At 42.7% G+C, this 22,500-nt stretch overlaps 1 protein-coding gene across 1 annotated transcript in view; it reads left to right on the top strand.

The window, feature by feature from the left end:
* Positions 1–22,500, top strand: part of LOC143040049 (maltase A3-like) — a 60,577-nt gene that overhangs the window by 3,366 nt on the left and 34,711 nt on the right. The window contains exons 2-12 of the mRNA XM_076210656.1: positions 2,465–2,726; positions 4,648–4,827; positions 6,011–6,171; positions 6,514–6,639; positions 7,194–7,420; positions 9,382–9,589; positions 10,478–10,598; positions 13,180–13,314; positions 13,527–13,722; positions 13,899–14,054; positions 14,751–15,045. Of these exons, the coding sequence (XP_076066771.1) occupies positions 2,567–2,726; positions 4,648–4,827; positions 6,011–6,171; positions 6,514–6,639; positions 7,194–7,420; positions 9,382–9,589; positions 10,478–10,598; positions 13,180–13,314; positions 13,527–13,722; positions 13,899–14,054; positions 14,751–14,829 (1,749 nt within the window). The 5' untranslated portion in view covers positions 2,465–2,566 and the 3' untranslated portion in view covers positions 14,830–15,045. The remainder of the gene's footprint in view (positions 1–2,464; positions 2,727–4,647; positions 4,828–6,010; positions 6,172–6,513; positions 6,640–7,193; positions 7,421–9,381; positions 9,590–10,477; positions 10,599–13,179; positions 13,315–13,526; positions 13,723–13,898; positions 14,055–14,750; positions 15,046–22,500) is intronic.

Consider the following 22,500-nt stretch of genomic DNA (forward strand, 5'->3'; position numbering starts at 1 on the left):
CACATTACGAGAGCTTTTAAAATATGTTCGAACTGGTACCTCCTCCACCAAGAATTGAACAGAATCAAACAAAAATTGACAAACAATGGGTTCTCGATGTGTTATATTGATAAAGAAACTAGAAATAAAATGGAGAAATTTAATTTTGAACTAGGTAATACAGAAAATTCGAAGAGTACAATAAATATTTACTACCAAAGTACAATGACATTCGCATATAAAACAGATGAAAAAGTCATTAAAAATATATATGAAAATTGTAAACCCAAGAAGCAAGAGGACTCCTTACAATTGGTCACATATTATCGTAACCCCAGAACTGTTCCAACACGAGCCTGCGTAGATCCTCAGGAGGATCCCACAGACTACGTGACGGCTCCCACGTTCCTTCATCTCCTGAAGGAGGACCTTGTAATTCCGAACAAGTTCCTCTAATCTCACCCTACCCACATCGTTACTTCCCGTATGAACAATTGTAACCGTGTTCGTCCGTCTTTGCTCCCTGATGGTCTGGGTACAACCGGCGATCCCACGGCCCGGTTGACATACACGCTTGCAACTTTGTTCGGTCTTCCGCTGCAGGATGTCGTCATAGCCTTGCACCATGGAGTCCCCCACCATAAAGAACTGATTTTCAGCCACTTCATACTTCAGCAGAGCAAAACGATTGACTAGAGCCAGCGATTGCTCCGCAGGGCATCCGCTTGCCGAATGCGGGCTCGACAAACGGAACCCCATGGAGCACCATTCGCTCACGGCAATGACAGAAGGTGAAGAAGTGGAACACCCTTTGGGCTGTGGGGAGGATTCACTCTTCTCAAAGAGCGCACTCCTGAGAAGACGAATTTCCTCCTTACACATCCTGAGACGGTCCTCCAGGTTCACACAACCTTCACAAGCCATTTCGCTCCTCCTTCAGCAATACAAACGTCAAAGAGAAAATATAAATCAACAAAAGAAACCAATGCAGTCTCTAAATAAACTAAATACACGAAGGTTACTCTGCTTACCTTATACTATTACTCCTACCTTTAGAGTACAGTAACAGAATACTGTTTTGATTCTAGATTAATAGAACACTACACTACACTACACTGTTTTGATTCTAAACTAATAGAACACTACATTACATTACACTACACTATCACTATTCGGATATATAAATTTCACAGGTATACGCTAGCTGGTATCTGTGCAGAAAACGAGCTTTCTAGCTGAGGTCACGAAGCAGACAAGCTGAAGTCACGAAGCAGACTCAAACTGAGGTCACGAGGCAGACTGTAATAGACTTTCCAAGCCCCATATCTGTAGATAGAGTTTGCTCATTCCTGGGCCTATCAGGTTTTTATAGAAGATTCATAAAGGACTACTTAAAAGTAGCTGAACCCCTTATTTCCTTACTTAAGAAGGATATTAGATTTCTTTGGGCTTTGAAAAAGAGCAAGTTTTCCTTGATCTAAATCATGTATTAACTACTGCCCAGATACTTGCCTATTCCATTCGTTAACCACTCTGTTGTTAAACCAGTTCATACCTATTTCCTCCTTAAACCTAAATTTGTCCAATTTAAATCCATTGATACGAGCCCTACCTTGCTGTTTCATTATGATGAGTATCTACATCACCCTCGTGAAAGCCCTTTACTCATTTGAATACCTCTAGTGGATCACTCCACAATGCCTCTATTAGATCAAGGCACTGTGTGTGTTTACCTAATTGCAGTACACAGGAAAGGAACACCACTCGTTGGGTCCCGTCTTACACTACAACTTAATCTATATCCTTGATTCCTAATTATCACATTTTAATTTTAATTCATGAGTTGTTCGAACTTGGGCTTTCACCTCAACTATTCCAAGTATTTATGCATCTATATGACATCCTTTAGTTAGACATGTGGTCTTTCTTTGTTCCCATGACCTGGAAACAAATTAAGAAAGACATGTCTAAAGGATATGTAGAAATACTGTGTGTGTGTGTGTGTTTGTGTGTGTGTGTTTGTGTGTGTGTGTGTGTCTGTGTGTGTGTGTTTGTGTGTGTGTGTGTGTGTGTTTGTGTGTGTGTGTGTACGCGCATGCGCTCCCCGGGTCCGATTTTGGAAATAAAACAATTCCAATCTGGTTCGACGCTTCATAGATTTTTTAAAGGGGGTTTGGGGGACTTGGCATTAAGGGTCAAGGTGGGGGATGGGGGTGAGGACAAGGGGCAGGAGGTGGGGGGGGTGCCTCTGAGACCCCGACAGGCGAATTACTTTTTTTTTTTTTTTTTTTTTGCGTGAAAGTGCATGTACAAATTCGCCTGACGCCACAGTGCTTTCTCGACCAAAGATCTCGACTTAGACTCTTAAAGAATATTTTTTTCCCCGTTTGCAGAAACCAGAGCGCCGTATTTCATTGTCCGGATAATTATTGTGATTTTTGTCATCTCGCATAACCAATGACGCCTCCTGATTTCTCCTCTGCAGGTCTTGAGCAGTTAACGCAGGTGACACAGAACAAACTATCTGTCATAAACTCGGTTGAAGGTAGGTGAGCACAGGTTGATCGCCATAAACACTTCCGGCAAGATGAAGACCACGTCGACTCAGACGGAGGCCCGAGCCGAGCAGCCTGAGCCGAAGCACTCTGGGAGAGAGAAGACGCCCTGGTGGAAGAATTCGATCGTGTACCAAGTTTATCCACGGTCGTTTCTCGACACCAATGGCGACGGGACAGGGGACCTCAAAGGTAAACAAACGATGTAACTATTCCTTTCACTCTCTCTCTTGTCATTCAGGGTTTGATGCGGGAGTTGATAATATTTAACGAGTAACTCACATGCACGTTAACTGAGCAACGTACCTGTTATGGGAGACATCCGGGACTGAGCCATAGTCTATCATCCAGTAGTTTCTCTTGTGTTCGAGCACGAGTTAAAAAATAATCTAAGTATGTTAAGAAATTTCTTTCTAATAAAATAACCATGCGCATATCAGAAAAAATATATAATTAAAACTGAGTGAAAATATAATCGAGAGGTAAGTTAACTTTTTTACCTAACAAAATAAATTTATTCATACTAGAAAAAATGTAACTAAAACTACTGATGTACGAAGTGATCTCAGCTGTGTTGGATAGAGGGCGGGATTCTCAAACGGCGCACCATTTTTTCTCCTTCAATTTGTTCACCCATAACCGAATGTCACGTCCGTAGCGTGAATAGAATCATGTGGTTTTGTTGTGTCACGCCCTTGTGTGAATAACGTCTCCTGTTTGTATTTCTTGAGGCACGTCTTAAGTGAATATGATGTGTTGTGTATTATCATTAATGTATGTTACAAATGTGTTTCATAAAATGTATGTTATGAAATAAGCTGTTGGGGCGCGCTTAGAAAATACGCTCTGTCAGATGACGCCAAGCTCAGAAACGTTACATAATTTGGCGCTAAAACATGTTCTTTGTTCACACTGATTGGAGGTGTCTAAACTACTTATTTTAGATGCGTTTCGGCATCCCGGAAACGTAAGCACCGATTCCCGGGCTATATAAGAGCAAGCAGAGAGCGACGGCGGAGGGAAAGCATAGAGAACCAGAACGAAGAAAGGAACAAAGAGAGAACCCAAACGGAGATCCAAGCAGAAAGCGACGGCAGAGAAGAGAAGAGCAGAAAAGAGGCAGACGCCCATGGGTCATCTGACTCTACGTAGAAAATTTTCTACATTCGTCAATCACGGCAACTCAACTAAAGTATTTTGGAATTCAAATATCGAAGTCGTAAATTGGCAATATCCACGCGAAGTGCAAAGCCTATGTTTTTCCGAATTGTCTCGGATATCTCCAGACTGTTGCTGGACTAAGTTCGATTACGAAACATCAAATCTCCCACGTGTTCCCGACTTCCAGAAGATTCCCTCACCAAAAGTTATCTTGCATCAGCGTCTCCTCAAAAAAACTAATTTATTCTCGAGATTTTAAGAGCGGACTAGATGTCTTTCCGTTGGTGCGACTTCTAGCAACCAGGATCAAGACTCGTCTGCACCATAATCAAGACTTCATTTTGCCCACTTGTTCTTACGTTCTGCATACCTGGTAATTAATTATTCATTTATGATTCATGAAACATATATATGTTTGATATTTTATGATCAATGTATATTACTATTTTTCTTATTCTATGCCCATTGATGTTGTGTCTATTTTACTATTGTAAATAATAATTAACTTTAACGAAGAGTTCAATTATCCTGCCCGAACTCTCTATCACTTGTCCGAGCTGAGCATTTTTTTTTTTTTTTTTTTTTTTTTTTTTACTATTCTGACTCATAGGTGGGTCGTATTAGCGATAGAAACAAGATTTAGACATTTATGCATCTTGCGGTAGCCTGCATTTCATTTGTCAGTAGAGTTAAAGCCAAGTTTGGCATGCGGAAATATAAGAATGGAACCCAATCTTTGCATATGCCCACGTAGTCCCTGCAACGATTTATTTTATTTTTCTTTTCTCCTGAAGAGAGCTCCTTCCCAGCAAGGTGGTGAACATTACATATGGAATCCGCGGACGAGTTCTTCGTATCGTTGTTTTGTTCTGGCCTTCATCTGCCGGTTTGTTGTTGTTGTTGTCGTCGTCATTGTTGTTGTAACGCTAATTCCGCCCTTTTCCCTCGCCAGGCATCACGGCGAAGGCCGACTACCTGGACGACCTAGGGGTAAAGACGCTGTGGCTCTCGCCCTTCTTCACCTCGCCCATGGCCGACTTCGGCTACGACATTTCCAACTTCATCGACGTCGACCCAATCTTCGGCTCCTTGGCGGATTTCGACGAGCTTCTCAAAACGATGCATTCCAAAGGTACCTTATTTTTCTGTTATTTTCAAAATGTGGATCGTGCTTTCCAAATGTGGCGGTACTTCATATCGTGGCTATTTAGTGGTATGAATGCTTTTGGCCTTGTTTTCACTGGTAGATCCCAGAAAAGTTAAATCTTTAACACGTTGGGCAGCCAAATGTTAGGCTGGTTGAAGGCAAACTCTGATGAAGAGATATTTTATTTGACAGTGAATCTTGGGCGCCAGTGGGGGAGGGGCGAGACGGTAACGTAGGTGACGACTGTGTTTCAAGTCGTGTCCCCGGGCGATCTGCTTACGAGGGGGCAAGGGGGCGGTAGGAGGTGATCCAGGCTCACGTATGATGCTCCGAGGCGATCTGAATCTTCGGCGTTGGTCCATCCTTTATATACACGGGCAGGTCATGACCCGTGCTCCTAATTGGCGTGAGGTCACGTGTGCTACGTGGGAAGTCGGAGGCAAAACGTTTGACGCCGGTGACTCACGAAGACAGAGGGTATGCGTTCTTCAATAGGTTCAGTATTCCCGTGTCACGCGGCTGGCCAACGCTAGCATTGCACGTGTGTTTCCTCAAGGAGGCTTTGTCCCACCCGTGGGCCTCAAGGAAGATCTGAGTCGCGTCGCAGCTGGGTAGATGCGAGCGTGCCTCATGGGTCCGCTTGCGGGTCAGTAAAGTCGTGGGACGACCCAGAAGAAGCGAGGACGGGAGTGAGGGCTACTCCTAACATTATGCATATACACACACGTACAAATATACTCGCACACACACACATACACGCATTCACTTTGCAATCTGACAAAGAAAATCCATAATCCGACAGTGTTGAACTTACGAGAATCAGACTCCATGAAAGAAGAAAAGAGGCCAGTGGTAAGGGTTAGGGGGTAGAAGGGTGGGGGTGGGTAGTAGTTGAAACCGGAAATGAACTTAAGGTGGGAGGGGGTGGGGTTGAAAACTAAACTAGTCCAGTATCAGAATAAGTTTCCAATCACAGTCCCAGAAATCAACGACTTTAGACGGTTCTGTGGGCCCTAACCTATCCACCTTTCTTGCAGCTTTGTGCATAAAAGTGTTTAGTTCAAAGCTACCAGGCCCACAGCCACTGTCTACCGGAAGACCACTGTAACCCCCATATATCGTTATTCTCAGCTTTTCCTCACCTTCGTCCTCCTTCTCCTCCGCGCAGACATCAAGGTGGTGCTGGACATCGTGCCGAACCACAGCAGCGACGAGCACGAGTGGTTCCAGAGGAGTCTGAGGCGAGAGGAGCCCTACGCAGACTACTACGTCTGGGCCGACCCCAAGGGCTTCAACGACTCAGGCAACCCTATCCCGCCCAACAACTGGGTAAGTCTCGTCGTCGCTGTCGTCGAGTGGATGGGTTCCTAACACCATCCAATCAATTGATAATTGTATAATTACATTTAATGAAATTATTTTAATTGTGATTACATACTTACAATGAAATGCTCATGTTAATGGATGAACGCAAGTTGTTCGACAAACAACGGCAAAAGGGTGAAAGCAAGGAAGACATCTGTAGAGAAGACGAGAGGACGTAAAAAATGAAAATGAGGTGATACACAGAGAAATTACAAATTAATAGAAGTAGACCCTATTTCAGTCTCTGGAAACACAGAAAAAGGTTCTCTTACAAAGTAGGTCTGAAGAGAAATGTGTGTCTTTAAGCTATGCTTGTTCCGCGGTTCTGCATGGACATGGCGAGAGGAGAGGAGCCAGTTCTACTACCACAGTTTCCACCGCAAACAGCCGGACCTCAACTTTAGGAATCCCCTTGTGCAAGAGGAGATGAAGGTAAGGAAAATTATCCTTTGGGGAAAATGAAAAATTATATTACATATCTTGTGCCTAACTGTGAGTCTTTTTGATGACGTGTACGAGGACAATGTTTTCCCCAATCTGACCGTATTCACTGCGGCTGATGGGTAACGCTGGCGTGTTCGTAGAGAACCGTAATTTCAGTAAAAAGAGAATCACAAAAGTGTCAACGAACACCATCTTTGTTTATCAGACGTTTCGTCAGTCCAGCGAAACGTCCGACAAATAAATATGATGTCCGTCGCCAGACGTGTCGGCAATCAAACGAAACGTCTGACAAATAAAGATGATGCCCGTCGCCACATTTGTGATTCTCTTTACTGATAGTTAACGTGTTTGCTAACTCAAGTTCTCATCGACCCCCCCCCCCGCCCCTTTCCTCTTGTCGTCACTGATCCTCCTCCTCTCATTCTTAAATTTGTTCCTCACCAAATATCACACTATCACAACCACATACAAGCTAACATAGAGATAAAATACAAACAAAAAGTAGTGAAATGTTGCTCATGTCCGACGCCTTGCTGCCGAAGAACGTCTTCAAGTTCTGGCTGGACCGCGGCGTCGACGGTGTCCGGGTCGACGGCCTCAAGCACCTCTTCCAGGTCGAGGACCAGAACCTCGACGAGCCCGTCATCGACTGGGCTGGTTTCAACAACCTCCATTACACCAGCCTTATGCACCCCTTCACGGAGGACCAGCCAGAGACCTTTGAGGTGTTACGGGACTGGAGGAAGATGATGGACACTTACCCGAACAAGTGAGTCCAATTCAGAGTCTCGGGAACCCGCAGAGGGCCGCTCACGGGCGCCATTATTTGCGGGCGTTGAGCGGGGGAATAAGAACACAAGAACATAAGAATGAAGGAGACTGCAAGAGATCATAAGGCCTACACTAGGCAGTTCCATGTCCATTACCATCTGTCATCCCCATCCATAAAGTTGTCCAACCGTTTCTTAAAGCAACCGATATTTTCAGCACTCACTACATGGTTACTAAGTCTATTCCATTCGTTGATCAACCTATTAATAAATCAATTCTTGCCTATTTCTTCTTTAAACCTAAATTTGTCCAAAATAAATCCATCAATGCGAGTCCTGCCCTGTTGTCTTAATATAATAACCTTGTTTGCGTCACCCTTATTAAAGCCTTTGATCCACTTGAGCACCTCTATTTGATCACCCCGCACTATGTGTCTTTCCAAAGAGTGTAAGTTAAGGTGCCTAAGCCTTTCTTCGTAAGGTAAATTTCTGAGCCCATGTATCGTTTTGGTCATTCTCCTCTGTACTGATTCTATTGGATTAATGTCCATCTATAAGACGAAGACCAAAACTGTACCGCATAGTCAAAGATGGGTCTAACTAACCCTAGAGTTTGATAATTACTTCTGAACTTTTATTCGTAACCGTCCTAGCAATGAAACCCAATGCTCTGTTAGCTTTATTCCTGGTACTAATGCACTGTTTCCTGGATTTAAGGTCAGAACTCACTAGAACTCCCAAATCTCTTTCGCACTCAGTTTTCTCTAAAAACGTGTTATCTAAGCTCTATCTGTTTTCGGGGTTGTGAATCCCTACGTTTAAAACGCTGCACTTTGAGATATTGAAGTCTGTCATTTCACCGACCATGTGAACAATTTGTTAAGATCATCGTGCAGATTCTCGGCGTCGTCTTCTACCCTAACTACCCTACCCTAACTACCGTTTTTAGTGTCGTCCGCAAACTTGCTAACATCACTATCAATCCCATTGTCCAAGTCGTTTATGTACAATTAAAGGTTAGGGACAGGTTTTGGAGTAGGCTTAGGATAAGGGTTTAGGATGTGATCAGAATTAGGGTAAGGACTGGGATTAGGATTGAGGAGAGGGAGGTAGTGATGGGCGATCCTATTTCTAGATGTATCAAGAATGAGACTATTAACTACGTGAGATGGGAGATGATTCAACTATTGGATGCTGCAAGGGGAAAATGAGTACTTGAATATATTGGTGTTTGTTTGGTATGTGTGGTATTTTAGGTTGCGACTGCCTTTATTTGTGTGTAATTGTTGGATGTAAGTAAATTTCTTTGTTTATGTCAACTAAATTGTTTGAGATTTTGTACATCATTTGTTTATGTATTCTTCCTCTTGTTTTAAGTGGTTCAAGTTTAATGTATTGTTTTAATCTAGTGACTGCTGTAGTGTACCTGTAATCACGTCTGATCTATCTTGCTGCTTTGTTTTGTATGGACTCCAATTTGTATATGTCATTGTTAGTTTGTGGATCCCAGACGGTGTCGCAATACTTGTGGTGGAAAACTTTGTATAAGTTTGTGTTATGTAGTGTATAGGTAAATTGGATGGTTTGGTTAGTACGGGTGAGTCTAATGTGGTGACATTTGTCAGGTCTAAATGTCATTTGCCATTTGACCAGTTTCCCACAAAGACAACACGGACCAAACACCATATGAACATCAGAATGAAGGAGAGTGGAAGAGACTACAAGTAGTCATTTCCATGTCCATTACTACCTATCATGGCCATCCATAAAGCTAACTTTCTCTTAAAACAACCGATAGACATTTTCAGCGCTCACCACATGGTCACTAAGTCTATTCTATTCTTCAACCACTCTATTGATAAACCAGTTCTTGACTATTTCCTTCTTAATATAAATTCGTCCAATATAAATCTTGCGAGTCCTGCTGTGACTTTATGCCACTTCTCGCACCGTTGGCCAGATTAATTATGACGGAAGCCTACAACGAAGACATCCGGGACGTGATGAAGTACTACGGCAACGACACGGATCCTCTGGCCGACTTCCCCTTCAACTTCCGCCTGATCGAGAAGTTACAGAATCGCAGTGACGTCACGGGGACTCGCCTCAAGAACATCATCGACGAGTGGTTCGACAACCTCCCCGAGGGCAAGTGGCCCAATTGGGTGGTAAGACAAACAGAGGTCCGACGCTTTTGCTAGAAATCAAAAGTTTTCATGGTATATAAAAAATAGTAGGTTATAGAAATAATTGAAACCTGAAAATGTTGCATGACATCACAACTGAAGACCAGCCAATCAGAAGAAGAGAAATGACGTCACGACTGAGGACCAGCCAATCAGGCTAGTCTACATGATTTTACTAATTGTTTACTGTGATATAGAATGAGAGAGGCTATAACAGGGGAAAATTGTCGAAGACAGTTGATCAGAATGTTGAGTTATTGAAAGATGAGCAGCTAAATGAAATAAGGCTTTCGCTAAAAATCAAAAGTTTTGTTTTAGAAATAGATAATTGGCTCAATGGAGCTGATGAGATGCATAAACGTAATCTTAATTTCTTCTATACAATTAGTCTTGTCTTGATAATGGTAATAATAAAAGAAAAACTCATGGGTGGTAGGACATAAACAAAAGCCTAACGATTTTTTTAACAAAGAAAATTTCTCCAATGGAGATACAGGATGGGAAGAAATAAAAAAAAATTCTTTGGAGATCAAAAATTTTGCTATGAAAGTTCTCCATACTTTTTGCACCAAAAGGCACCAGCAGAGTACTAGCATTCATAATCATGTATTGGTATATTTGTACGTGTATATTTTTCATTCATTTATTTACTTAGTTTACTATGTTGTTTACTAAAACTACTTAATAGAAATTAGCTTTGTAGGGAAGAAAAGTCTGTACAAAGGGTTGATTATACCCACGACACTGTATGACGTTGGGACATGGAATTTGAGAGTTGGAAAAGCGGAATTTAAGTGTACGTGTAATGAAATGTTTAAGAAGTATGGCTGTGGGTACTTTATTTTGATTTAGTTTTGTTGACTTTACCAGCTGGGCAACCACGACCAGATCCGCGTGGCGTCCAGGGTGGGCACCGACCTGGTCGACGCTCTCAACATGCTGACGCTCCTGCTGCCGGGCACGCCCGTCACCTACTACGGAGAGGAAATAGGTACTCCGTCTGGCCCCGGTGACTGACCCATTGTCAGTTCCCACCCCGTCCCCTCTACACCTTACATGTTCATGAGTATACATACATACATGCATACATACATACATACATACACCAAAGGCTTTTTCCCCCTTATAAGGGAGGTAGCCAAAAAACAAAAGCATATAAACCACTCACACCCATTCCATCCCTATCACACTCTACTCCCCTCCACCCTTCTACCTCCCTCTTATCTTGGCACCTCCTGGATAACGGGTCATCCCTGAATCTTGTCTACTGCCCTGGGTCAGAAGCAGTGTCGTAAGACACAGCACATCCACATCAAGGCCGCTTCATTGAATCTGTGACTCCCCCTCTCCGTCCCCTCATGCAGAAAAGGAGAAGACGGGGAGAAATACCTTCGGGCTGCGTCAAATTTTTCTCACATAATCCCTCTCCCCCCATCCCCCACCCATTCCACCTCATGCATCACATCATCCATATACAATCATTCTCCATTCACCCCTGTCTTCTGTCCTCTCTCGTCCTTCCTCAACAGACATTCCCCTATTCCCCAAAGCCCCTTTTACCCCATCCATCCATCTCATCCTAGGTCGCCCCCTCATGTTCACTCCTTCCACATCTGCCTTCCGTACCTCTTTTACCAGTCTTTCTTTACTCATTCTTTCCATGTGTCCGAACCATCCCAATACTTTTTCATCAACCCTATCTCCCAACTCCCTTTCCACCCCCGTTCTCCTCCTCACCTCATTTCTCACTCTATCCAGCCTAGTAACCCCTATCATATTTCTCAGACACCCCATCTCAAACACATTCAAACTCCTTCCCTTTTCCTCTCTTATGTTCCATGTTTCTGTCCCATACAGTGCTGTTGGCACAATCACTCCTTCATACAATCTCCTCTTAGCATCCATTCCCAAATGTCTATTTCTCATTACACTTTTTAATCCATCAAGGCATTTACTCGCTTCTCTCAATTTACATTCTACCTCCACCATCACTCCTCCCTTTCCTGCCACAATCGCACCCAAGTATCGAAAACTATCCACTTCCTCCAGTCTCTCTCCCTTAATACTCACTTCCAGTCTGCTGCCACTTTCTCCCCTTGTACATCTCATCACCTTACTTTTACCCACATTTATCTTCAACTTCCTTCTTTCACATACTTTCCCAAACTGTCACTAACTTCCTCTATCCCTCCTCTGATCCTACCACAAGTGCAGTGTCGTCCGCAAACAATAGCTGGCTCACCTTCCACTTTTCTCCATTTTCTTTAACCATCTCCAATCCCTGACCCACCACCCTTGCATTTACCTCTCGCACCACCCCATCCATGTATAGATTGAACAGCCAGGGTGACATAACACATCTGACGAAGTCCCACCTTTCTAGACACATCTCCACCATTGACTTTCCACAAACGATTCTTTTCTGGAACTCCACATTTCCCAACCACTCCATCTATTGGTTCATTTCCTACCCTACCATTAAGGTCTCCCAATACTACTACACTGACGTTCCTCACTAATCCCTCTATGCACTCATTTAAATCTACCCAAAAAAACTTCCTTTCTTTTACACTCTTCTTACTACCAAGCCCATATGCACTAACAAAAATCCACATCTACTCTCCCAGTTTCACCTTCATCTACATTAACTTTGAAGAAACCTCCTTCCACTCCACTACACGTTTACTTATCTCTTCACTTACTAGTATAGCCACCCCTTCTCTCCCTCGCCCTCTCTTTACTCCTGAGAACCTCCCAACTACACTCCCAAACTCACTTTCGCCCCTCCCTCTCAACTTAGTTTCACTCAAAACCAACACATCCATCTTTCTTCTCACAAACATACTACCTATCTCTTCCCTTTTACATTCATCTGTACTACATCCACGCACATTAAAAGACCCAAACCTTAGGGTACTGGTTGGAAAACTCCTAGACCCTCTTATGTCTTTACCTTTTTTTTTTTTTTAGAATGTCCCCTGTGGGGCTACAGGGAGAAGGATGCCTAGTCCTAATCCCCGTCCCGTTTTTCTTGCTTCTTACAATTCAAGTGGGACTACTTGGTGGCAGCATTCTATCCCCCACCACAGGGTAGGCAAAAAAAGGAGATAAATATTCAGAGAAATGGTACAGGACAGCAACAAGGGGTTGGGGGACAGCATAACAGAGGGACAGTCGCAGTATAATAAAAGTGTAATTTCTCTTTGAACAGAGTCCCCCTCTATCACAGACAAAATTATGTGTGGCGCTCTGGTCCGTAGGGGCGCCCCAAATGAACCCTATGGTATCAACTGCATGCTACTTTGCCACAAAAACATGCAGCCAATACCCCAGACGGGTATTGGCTGCATGTATTCATGAGTATACTGAGGATAATTCCAGTGGTGGGGGTCGCCAGAGTTCGGTTTTCTATTCTCGATCGGAACAACGTTGGCGCTTCGCTCTTTCAATTCCATTTCCCAAAGGCCACCAACCCCCTCCCCGTCTCCAAACCCTTTGGTTGGAGCCGAACAATAGGCTCCCTTGTGATGCCACACGCTTTGAACTGACGCCTCATTGGACCCCTCACGCAGGCATGCAGGACGTGTACATCAGCTGGGAGGACACCAAGGATCCGTGGGGCTACAACTTCGGACCAGATCACTACCGGGAGCACAGCCGCGACCCGTGCCGCACGCCCATGCAGTGGGACGCCACGGCCAACGCCGGTAAGAGGGGTAGGGCAGGGCCCTGTTCCATCTGTGTTTTGGGGGCTGTTGCTTTCTTCCATGATACTACCCCAAGTCACTTCCACTGCGTTATGCCTTAGTGCCCCCCCCACCTCCCCGAGAGTCCAAGTACCATACAGTCTGTCCTCATTTTTTGGTCTTTCTCCTCTGCCTTACCTTCCCAACCACCTTGACTCGTTCCTCCCTTCCAGGATTCTCGAAGGGGCCGAGCACGTGGCTCCCGGTCAACGACAACTACAAGACGCTCAACGTCAAGGCTCAGTTGGAGGCGAGGGAGAGCCACCTCAAGGTGTACAAGACCCTGGCCAGACTGCGACAGGAGAACTCCTTCGCCAAGGGCAAGCTGGCATTCTCCGTGGTGACGGACGAGGTCCTGGCCTTCATCAGGTAACTTCTCACTTCCTTCGTGTTAACCTCTCCTCGGAAATAGAAAAGAAAACGGTGACGGGGTGGTTGCCTTGTGAATACTGTGACAATGAGTTCCAGTGACAAGGCACGAGAGGCAACCGGATAGATGAACGCAAAGTCCACATGTCTCTCTTTCTCTTTTTCTCCCTTGCCAGGTACCTTGAGGACGAGCCGACGTACCTCGTCGTCCTCAACCTGAGTGCGAACGACGTCGTGGTGAACCTGCACCACCATGCCAACCTCGAACTCCCGCCCGACGCCTCCGTCATCACGAGGTCCGTCTCGGACAAGAGCGAGGAGAACTCGCCCGGGTAAGAGGCGAGGCCTTTTGTCTTCCAAGAGGAGGAGGAGAAGGGAGTTGGGGTGGGGGGGGGGGGTCCAAGGAGTAGTGATTCCTAACGGGAGTTGAAGGGAGTTCTGGTTGCACGAGACGTCTGTCGAGCAGGGAGGAGAGAATGCAAAATACGGGGCTGAATGGAGGGAGGCTGCGAGTGAATGACGGGATGACGCGCCCCAAAGGAATTCTCTTCCTTCTCTTCTTCATATTTCATTTTTGAGTGGATGAGCGAGGGAATCACTCTTGTGTACATAATATGTATAAGTTCATTATTATTATTCGGTGCTGAAGATCAAGCAGTGTGTTTGGTGAGTGACATTGCTCAGTAGAAGGATAGATGCAGATACTATTACTATTGTTGGGGCTCCCAGGAGTTCCAGGGCAGTTTCAGAGAGTGTTCTCAGACCTAAAACCAACAGGAGTATTGGAATGACTGCAAAAAGCTCAAAACAGCATTACATAAATAAAGGGGTTAGGGTGATGGATGGTGGGCCTGCGAGGAAAGAAATCAGTAACTTCTGAGCTAGGATGAGAAGTCTTTGCATAGTTGGGGGTGTCTGCGAGGAAGAGGCCGGGAGCCTCCTGGGCTAGAACGAAGAGGGGACTCCCGCACCTCATGTTCCTGCCGTGGCTAACTTTGTGACCTTCCTTTCTTCCTCCCTACCGACAGCTCGAAGGTGAACCTGAGCGCCCTGACGCTCGTGAGGGGGGAGGGCCTCGTCCTCCAGCTGCCCTTCGTCGAGGAGTGACGAGACTCAAACAGACACCGGAATCTCGAAACAACGAACCTGCGATCCTCCTCCTCCTCCTCCTTCGAGACAAACGCAGTTCTCCCGAAGTAGACTCATATTGTTACTAAAGTCATATTTCTTGCGACATTTCTTTTCAATGTAATGTATAAACTGGACGGCGGTATCACGACTAAAATTGTATATAATTCAGCAGGGGTCCTGGGACATCCCTAGGTCAGCCCTAGCCTAAGTTATTCCTCAGACTCCGGTTGAGTGAAGTCAGTGTGACCTCTATTACTTCCTTTCCTTCTCAACTTTGTTGTCTTTATACAGTTTGCTAATTTGTAATAATTCTGTATTCCATTGAAGATGACAATATAGATGAAAACGTTTGGATTACGTCTCTTATTTCCCAATGGTTTTTAGAAATATATATATACATACTGTATAATGCATACAAACACACACACACACACACACACATATATATATATATATATATATATGTATATATATATATGTATGTATGTATGTATATATATATGCATATACCTCCCTTCCACGGGAGGTAGCCAAAAGACAAAGGCATAGAAACCACTCCCACCCATTCCATCCCCTACATACTCCACTCCCTTCTATTAAGAGATTATGAGTTTTGGCCGACGGCCAGGCACTGGGACCAAAATGATCATTCAGCGCCACAATGAATTTATGAAAATTGAAATTAATGAGATGTTAATGGAATGAATTTAAAATAAAGAAGTTGCATAGTAAGACTATGTATATGAATATAAATCAAAATGAATTTAAAAATTTGAATGAATAAAATCAAAATGAATTTAGAAAATTTGAATGAATAAAAACCAAAATGAATTTGAAAATTTGAATGGATAAAAACCAAAATGAATTTACAAATTTGAAAAAAAAAATTAATTCATATATATGATGATAATGAATTAACGAATACATAAAATAAAGTAAGATCTAGATAATATTTACATAAAAGTTAGAGCTTATAAAACAAATTAATTTCTTTTAAAAATTTAACTAGTCCAGCTACATCTGCGTCATCTCCTAAAAGATTTGGCATGGGCTTGCCAGCAAGCCCATATTTACGTCGAGCTCTAGCATACAGCTGACAGTGCATCAGAATGTGATCAATTGTCAGAGGACTGCCACAATCACACTCGGGTGCATCTGATCCTTCTAACAGAAACTTATGTGTCAGATGGGTATGACCCATTCTCAACCTACTTAGGACTATTTCAGTTCTCCTATCAGCATGGAACACAGAAGGCCAGTATGACGTGTTAGGCCTAATGCTTTTATATTTCCTGTTAGTGGCAAGAAGAGGATCAGACCAACGGTCCTGCCACTTCTGTCTGATGTAAGACTTGATAGGATTATACAGATCAGAATGGGGCAATTTTCGCACATCAATTCTGCTTTTCTTACTAGCTTCCTTAGCTTCTTCATCAGCCATTTCATTCCCTCTTATTCCCACATGGGAAGGGATCCAGCAAAAACACACAGATTTATGACGAGAGTGAATGAATTGTAGCCACTCTTGTGCTTTTTGTCCTAGCGGGTGGGAAGTATTGAACTGGCATACAACATCTATGGCACTTTTTGAATCTGTATATATAACAAATTTCTTAGCTTTAGTTAATGAAGCTTCTTTTAAGGCATGGACAATTCCTGTTAGTTCAGCTGTGAATGACGACGCTGCATTGGACAGCCGTCCCAATCTCGAGTGGTCTCTGGTGACAACTGCACAACCAACACCTTCTTTTGATTTAGAGCCATCGGTAAAAAATTTAAAATCTTTGACATGCTGTCGGTCATGTTCTAAGAACTTTGCTCGAACCACTTCTGGAGGAGAATTCTTTTTGACAATATTAACTGAGCAACGCTCAACTTGTGGTACCAGCCATGGAGGGTTGTCTGGATATTTAACAGGTAAAATATGTTCATCAAGCAAATTGCCATTTCCTAGTTGATCTTTAGAACGAACATGGAGAGGCTTTGTATTAGCTCTATAGTTTACTGACAGGTTCTGATTTATCAGTTTGAAGGTTGGATTCTCTGGAGTACTTTTAATTCTTGCTAGATATCGTAGACCTAGCTCCTCCCGACGAAGGTCTAAAGGAAGCTGATGACAGTCTACATAAATACTCTCCACAGGAGATGTTCTGAATGCTCCAGAGCAGATCCTTAAACCCATATTGTGAATAACATCCAGTTCCTTCAGTCTTGTTTTACATGCTGAAGAATATATTTGGCAACCATAATCCAACTTAGAGCGACATAAAGCATCATAAAGACGTAGTAATGATTTTCTATCTGCCCCCCAATCAAAACTGGACACGACTTTCAAAATATCCAAAGATTTTCTTACTTTTCGCTTCAAGTTATCTATGTGACTTTCCCAAGTTAGTTTTTTATCAAATGTTAACCCTAAAAATTTAACTTCATCCTCATAAGGTAAAATTTCCCCATTTAAAATCAGATTTGGAACTTCCTCCTGACGTCTACCTCTGGTAAAACGTATTGCCACAGTCTTGGTGGTAGAAAATTTAAGACCATTTTTCAAAACCCATTTTGATGTATTATTTATAGATCTTTGTAGGTCATGACATGCAGAAAGGGCATCATATGATGAAACATATATGACAAAGTCATCAACAAATAATGACCCTTTAACTCGGGGGTCAAGTGTGTTCATTATCCCATTAATAGCAACAGCAAAACAAGTAACGCTTAAAACGCTACCTTGTGGGACCCCTTCCTCTTGACAAAAGGAAGATGATAAAGTGTTTCCCACCCGTACTTTGAGATACCGATTTGATAAAAAGGAACTTAAAAATCTCAACATATTTCCCCTTACACCCATTTTATAAAACTTTTTAAGTATACCATGTCGCCAAGTGGTGTCATAAGCCTTCTCCATATCAAAAAACACTCCAATAGTTTGTTTGCTTGTAGCAAAACCTTGTTGGATCTCATTAGAGAGTTTTAAAAGAGGATCTAGGGTACTTCGGTTTTTTCGGAATCCGTATTGATGGGGAGAAAGTAAATTCTTAGATTCCAAGTACCATACCAGACGAGTGTTTATCATTTTTTCCATTAATTTACATACGCAGCTAGTCAGTGCTATGGGTCGATAGCTGGTTGGTTGAAAGGGGTCTTTGAAAGGTTTTTGAACTGGAATGACGATGGAAATTTTCCAGCTCCTAGGTAAGGCCCCCGTTTTCCATATTTTATTGATAATTTTCAAGAGAAAGAGCTTAGCTTCAGCAGGGAGTTGGCGTATCATCGAGTACAAAATTCTATCCTCTCCAGGAGACGTGTCTTCAGTTGAAGACAACGCACTATGCAGTTCTTCTAGAGAGAATTCTGTATTATACTCTTCAGAAGAGTTGGATGCGAAATTTATGGTAACTTGATTATTTCTTATATGTTGGAATTCTTCTGAATAATTGTTTGGACTCGAGACATCTGAGAAATGTTTTCCTAGAGTGTTCGCTACCTCACCAGGGTCAGTGATTAGATTGTTGTTTATTTTCAAAGTTGGAAGAGGTGAAGGTATAAATTTTCCACTAAGTTTGCGAATCTTCCTCCAAACAAATCGAGATGGTGTTTTTGAAGATATTCCATTGATATGATATAACCAGGATTCTCTTTTAGCTTTTCTATAATATCGGCGTTTCTTAGCCAATGCACGCTGATAAATTATCTTGGATGTTTGAGATCCAGTGGTTTTATACCTCCTATAACATTTTCTTGTTATCTTACGAAAAACATTACATTTCTTGTCCCACCAAGGAACTGCAGGCCTTCGGGGTTGGTTTCCTGTTTGAGGTATTGATTCTTCAGCACTATTTATGATTTTCTCTGATAGGTATGAATAAGCCTCCAAATGAGAGTCAAAAGAATCAAATTCCCTATCTATTTGTAAAACCTGCCTATACTTATTCCAGTCTGCCTCCTTCTCTTTCCACTTGGGTGGAGAGCAAGTAGGGATATTTTCTGTATATTTCAAATGTATAGGGTAATGATCGCTGCCATGCAAATAATTGTCAACTGACCAATTAAAATCCATAGCAATATTCGATGAGCTTATGCTTAGATCAATGGCTGAATATGTATTAGTATGGATATTATGATAGGTCATTGATCCATCATTATAAAGGATAATGTCATTTGCATTCAAAATGTTTTCAACAATGTTGCCATACATATCTCGACCATTTTCACCCCATAGTGTATTGTGCGCATTAAAATCTCCTAATATTAAGAATGGAGGAGGAAGCTGATTAATAAGGTTCTGTAGATCTACATTAGTGAAACCAGCTGCACCAGGCAGATAGATGGAACAAACAGTAATTGATTTTCCCAATATAGCTTTAATTGCTACAGCCTGAAGAGGTGAATTTAATCTCATAATTGCATGCTGAATACCTTTATTTATTATAATTGCAGCTCCTCCATGTGCCCTGTCTCCAGGAGGAGGAGTGGAGGTGTAAATATTGTAATTCAACCCAGGATTAATAGATGTATTTCCAAGTTTTGTTTCCTGGAGGCAAATGATACCTGGATTACTATCCTTCATCAGCACTTTCAATTCCTCTGCTCGAGTACGAAGACCCAGGCAGTTCCATTGGAGGATGTTGAACGTGAAAATAATTTATTTTTTCTTGGATCCAGCCAAATTATCTTTGGACTGGAATTCTGGGGTATTTTTATTAAAAGACTTGAAGTTGTAATTTAGTCTCTTTACCTTGGAGCCCTGATCTTTACTTTTAGAATCAGGTGATAATGTCTTTCTCTTTATGTCTTGTTTATTCTTTTGAGAGTTAGATTTTTCAATTTTTTTCCCTTCAATTCAGAGGCACTTACCCGTCTAACCCCGGATTTACTGTCAGTAGAAATCTCCATTTCAGAAGAGCCCAAAGGTTTATTACTGTTTTTGAAATGTGATGTTCCACTCTGCATCTGATTAGAGTTGCCTGCACCTACCAAATTCAATTCACAGCACGAGCTGGATGATGCCTTATCTTTAAAAGGTGTAATAGAATGTGATGGTCCAAAAGGATCATGGGCAGTAAACTTATTAGATGTTTCTAATACAAAATTTTGAGGAGAAGCTGGTCTACCTTTCTTTGGTCTAGGGGGGGTCCAGAATCCATCTTTGGATTTCGAGATGTTGGTTTTTTGCTTGACTAAAGGTGAGGAGGTTGTTGGAAGGACACTAGGCTTGGAAGAGGTGGTGGGTAGAACTACAATTGTGTTCTCGCTATGAACTGTAGAGGTGTTGTCTAATGAAACAGGGGCATCCCTTTTATTCATTCCAGATTGAACGTTAGGATCATTGTTAGACTTCTTGGCAGCATCTGCATAGGTAAATAGTGGATTTTTGTTTCTTTTAAGCTTATATTTAGCAGCTGTAAAACTGATGTGCTCATTTGCTGCTGTTTCTAGCACTTCACCTTCAAATTTGTAGATTGGGCAGTGACGCCAATTTGGTGAATGGCCACCTCTACAATGAAAACAGAACCTTTCTTTTTCACAAGTTTCACCTAGTGCATGCATACCTGAACATATATAACATCGTGCATTGTTAGGACATTTTTCCTTAATGTGACCAAAGTCAAAGCAATGATGACATTGCATAGGTCGTGCTTTAAATTTCTTAACTTGTAAATTTAAACGACTAATCTTTACATAGTCTGGAAGGTAAGGTGAATGAAAAGTGAGCTGTATGGCACCATTAATTCCTTTAAGTTTTTTTACAGCTAATATAATATCAGGACATCGTCTAAGGATCTCTTCTTCATTAAAGTCACACAAATCTTTGCAGTATACAACCCCTCTAGCGGTGTTAAATGATCTATGAGGGGTTATGGCCTCTACAACATTGCTAGGTTGGTCTTTAAAAGATGATAATAAAATAGCCTGACTTTTGCTAACTGCCTTAATATTTTCTTTCCATACTTTTTCACATTTCCATCTGGAATGGATCCTACAAATTCCTCCAGATTCTCCCAGGCCTTTATTAGATTACTTTGTCCCTCTTTATATGTAGCGATATGCCAAATGGGAATTTGCATTTTCCTGTTCTTTGGATCTTTGCCATTTGGTTCAGAAATTTTAGGAATAAAATCACCATCTTCATCATCAATATTTCTAACATCCAGTAATTTAGATTGTCCTGAGAATATTAGGTCTTCATCTTCCTTTTTCTTTATATATTCAATTACTTCTCGGGCTGAAATAAGCCTTTTCATATGTAATATAGAGATTAAAAAACTGCTCATTACAAGAAACCTTTAACTTCATTCGTTCTACAGGTCCAAAATTCTTTGCTGTCTCATAACAAACTTTATAATTTAAGTCTAAACCAACATTAGGGCTGAATATGACTCTTAAATTTTCGTTTACATTTTTGACACCAGTTTTGTCACCCTGGTGTCCCAGTGGAAAAGGAGGGGAAGAACCCCGTACACTTGCCATTTGTACGAGTGTATATTACTTCGACCTGGCAGTCCTCCGCCCACCAAAATTCCCAAGAATATCGGAGCCCAACAAGGGAGGGATGTGATGGCCACATAAGGTGGCCTCCCTAGAGACTACTGCCTGGTTATACACATGACTCCTAGAGCTTAAGGCGCCATCCGTCCGTCGAGTTCAGGCCCAGCTCTGGGAGCCATGTTTGACATTTAGACTTTCCCCTCGCTCGTGCACGTCAGGTACTCGAATTTTACGGGTGGAGCAGCATGTCATGCCACTCCACCCTCCATCAGATCAAAAGAGCAGTCAAAAGAATATTCCAAGAGAGAACCAAGGTCGTCAACTTTAGATCAATCCTGATAAGAGAAGGAAAAATTGAAAATAGTGATAGATCAAAAAACCTCATCCTAAAACAACTGTCATAGGATGAGGGCGACAAATCCTAAGAGTATTCCAGTCTATAATCAAAGCCAGGCTAGGGTCGTCAACATAAAGATTTTGGCTCAGTTTTCGTCTGGTAGCTCGGGGCTGACCTCTCCAGTATGGTTGCACCTGGCTGGCACAGCTTCGCCCGTCCTTACTACACGGAAGCCCCCCCACTACGTCAAAGTACTGGGCCTCGGGGGGGTCCACTCCCTTCTACCCTCTTCCTTCCCTCTTATCTTGGTACCTCCTGGATGACGGGTCATCCCTGCATTCTGTCCACTACCTTGGGTCAGAAGCAGTGTCGCAAGACGCAGCACATCCACAGCAAGGCTGCTTCATTAATTCGGCGACCTCCCACCCTCTCCGTCCCCTCACGCAGAAAAGGAGTATTCCCTTCGGGCTGCGTCAAATTATTTCTCATACATATTCCCTCACTCCCCATCCCCCCACCCACTCCCCCTTGTGCATCACATCATCATCTATACACCATCTTTCTCCATTCACCCCTATCTTCTGTCCTCTCCCGTCCTTCCTCAATAGAGATTTCCCTCTTTCCCAATGCCCCTTTTACCCCCATTTATGGCAACATAAGTTCACTTAGAAGTCCTGGCAAGGATGAAATGTCAGTGAATAAAAACCAACACCGTGTACAGCCGCGACAAGTCACGTGGTAGGGAACGTGACTGATGTCCACGACCTGACGCTTCTCTGCCAGCGCGACCCTGCTTGACCCAGTGCAATTACCTAATTACG

The sequence above is a fragment of the Oratosquilla oratoria genome, chromosome 27 (assembly GCF_046742065.1).
Source record: "Oratosquilla oratoria isolate Oo_2021 chromosome 27, ASM4674206v1, whole genome shotgun sequence".
Classification (NCBI taxonomy): Eukaryota; Metazoa; Arthropoda; class Malacostraca; order Stomatopoda; family Squillidae; genus Oratosquilla; species Oratosquilla oratoria.